General features: G+C 50.5%; 1 protein-coding gene across 1 annotated transcript; it reads right to left on the bottom strand.

The window, feature by feature from the left end:
* Nucleotides 1–516: 516 nt before the first annotated feature.
* Nucleotides 517–2,060, bottom strand: LOC149817257 (putative clathrin assembly protein At1g03050). The gene is made up of 2 exons (XM_089987052.1): nucleotides 1,431–2,060; nucleotides 517–858 (listed from the first exon to the last, which is right to left on the bottom strand). Exons 1-2 carry the CDS (start codon nucleotides 2,058–2,060, stop codon nucleotides 517–519), a joined length of 972 nt encoding a protein of 323 aa, XP_089843178.1.
* Between the last annotated feature and the right edge of the window lie 268 nt (nucleotides 2,061–2,328).

Genomic DNA, 2,328 nt, shown 5'->3' on the forward strand with positions numbered 1-2,328 from the left:
TGCCTCATTTGGTGTTCCTGCACCATCAAGCCTTGTTTCTTCTCCATATCTAACATATGTACATAAGATGGCGGCAACACCATGGCCGAGGCTGCAAATGGATCACTGTTGTTGCCGCCACTACTAGTTGGTGGCGCCGGCAATGCCAGCAACCTGATTGTGGTGGGATCATAACCATGCTGCTTGGCACTACTCGTGTTTGCCACTTGGCTGAATGCCGCATTCACCATGTGGATGTCGTACAGCCTGTTCAGCATTGGTGCATCAAAACCGCAGCCCATCTCGGCCTTCTTCGCTGCCAAGTTGCTTGCTGACTCTACCAATACCAGCTCCCAATCCGTCATCGACTCGATCGAGGCTGCCGTGGCCACTGAAGCCTCGCCCGAAAAATGGGCTAGTGCCTGCCTGTCACTGTTTTCCTTAGCACTAAAATCGTCGGTTAGATCCAATAAATCGGCGATCTTTTCCTCTTTGGGCTCTGCTGGCCGATCTTTTTCTGCCTCCTTGGCGTGGCAATCAAATTTTCCTCGGCGATTTTTTCTTCTTTTTGGTCATCTCCGGGGGCTGGCAGCGCCTTGATTTCCATGACTCTCTGGGGCTCCTCCTCGAGAACGATGTCGATTTATCTCGGATGAAGTCGTCCATGATCGTGACCCGTTTTATTACCGGGTACTCAACGGACCGGGCAATCCCCACACTCTTGCTCCATTCATAATACGAATCCAATTCGTCGAGCTGGTTCCCGACCCGGCCAAAGATCTCGTACACACTCACGCAATCCGGCACATCAAGGCCCGTGAACCGGTCGATCAGGATGCTCATCATCTCGGTTATCTCATTGTATGCAGCAAAGCTCTCCTGCACGTGATGTAAACGGGTCAGGTTGGGTCCAGTACAGGAGATAACCAAACTCAACCTAAAATGGATCTGTCCTACGGTCGGATTTGGCATGGACTTAGTGCGGACCCAGTCAAGGTCTGAAATTGATGTGTTATTATTGAACACCTAGTTTGGCTTGTTGGATCCGGTCAAGGTCCAAATCCAAAAAATATCCTGCCTGACCCAGGAATAAAAAAAAACATCGCCAATCGGCATTCACTTTCACTTGCATGTCTGCCATGTGGGGCCCATATCATACTGGTTGTCCATCACAATATGAGGTGAGGCCTACTTGTACAGATCCAAGTCCAATTTCCATCAGGATAGGTTCGCTGCACCAGCTAAGATTGACAGCCAAGTAAACGAGCCTAAAGCTCTACATTTACATAATGGATTAATTGGATCCGGGTCTTCCTTGGTTTCGGATAATGTTTGGACTTTTTAATTGAATCATATTTGGAGTGGAAGACCGGATATCCGATCCAGTCATTCTCTAATGGGATCTGGCTCGCCAAATGTGAATTCGAAAAAAGAAACTTTAAAATCAGTACCTGCACCACGGGGTAGAGCGATATGATAACGAGTCGGTTGTGCTTGGCCAAACCGGTCGGCCGAGTAGCAAGGAACCGCTCCAGGATATGCTGGAGGCTCTGGATCCTAGAGAAGACCCGCTCGGTTCCAATGTCCCAAACCGGCTTGGCATCGTCTCGGGCCTTCATCCTCTCCTCGAGCCATTGGTCGAGGTAGAGTGCATATGTGCGGACGAACGCAGAGAAATCCCACGAGTCGGAGTGCGAGACGTCCCGGAAATCGGAGAGGTTGAGGAACCGGGTCCCGCGACGGGTGGCGTAGGAGAATTCCTGCTCATAGAACGGGTCGCCAACGGCGAGGAGCCGGTGGACGAGGATGAGCGATTTGAGCGCAACGATCCAGTTTCGGGTTTTCCCGATACGTTTCGATATGGTCGAGACGGCCGAGCTGACGTGGTATCGGGAGTAGGATGTGAGGGCTATGACCCCTCGGATGTGCTTCTCATCTGGTGGCGATGAGCTGTGACGCGTGGCCTTCACTATGGCCACCTCGAGATCCATGGCCGACGTGGCTATGCTCACCTTGGCCACGCCTATGGTGGTCCGGTCCTTTACTAGGCCCAAGGCCTTTCTGATCTTGCTTTGGAACATGGTTGTCTACTTGTCTTGATCGTGTTGGATGTATGATGATGGTGATGGATGGTAGATGTAAGGTGGTGGCGATGATGATGATTTAAGTGATGTATGGTGATGTATGTTATGACAATAACGATTGTGATGAAGGCAGGTGTGATGAGCTTGAATGGTTAGGCTATCTAGGTAATGGGGGATGATGATGTGGGTTGATGGTGGTAGGAGGTGATGTTGACAATGCTAATGGGTAATGTAGGTTTGATGTGATGATGGTGGTGGTCAGTAT

This window comes from Nuphar pumila, chromosome 14 (assembly GCF_984573655.1).
Source record: "Nuphar pumila chromosome 14, dmNupPumi1.hap1.1, whole genome shotgun sequence".
NCBI lineage: Eukaryota > Viridiplantae > Streptophyta > Magnoliopsida > Nymphaeales > Nymphaeaceae > Nuphar > Nuphar pumila.

Excerpts from the sequence above, each read along its gene's own strand:
- LOC149817257 (XM_089987052.1), bottom strand. The coding sequence starts at position 2,060 with ATGTTCCAAAGCAAGATCAGAAAGGCCTTGGGCCTAGTAAAGGACCGG. Across the intron at positions 859-1,430 it reads CGCTCTACCCCGTGGTGCAG|GAGAGCTTTGCTGCATACAA; the intron begins GTACTGATTTTA and ends CATCACGTGCAG.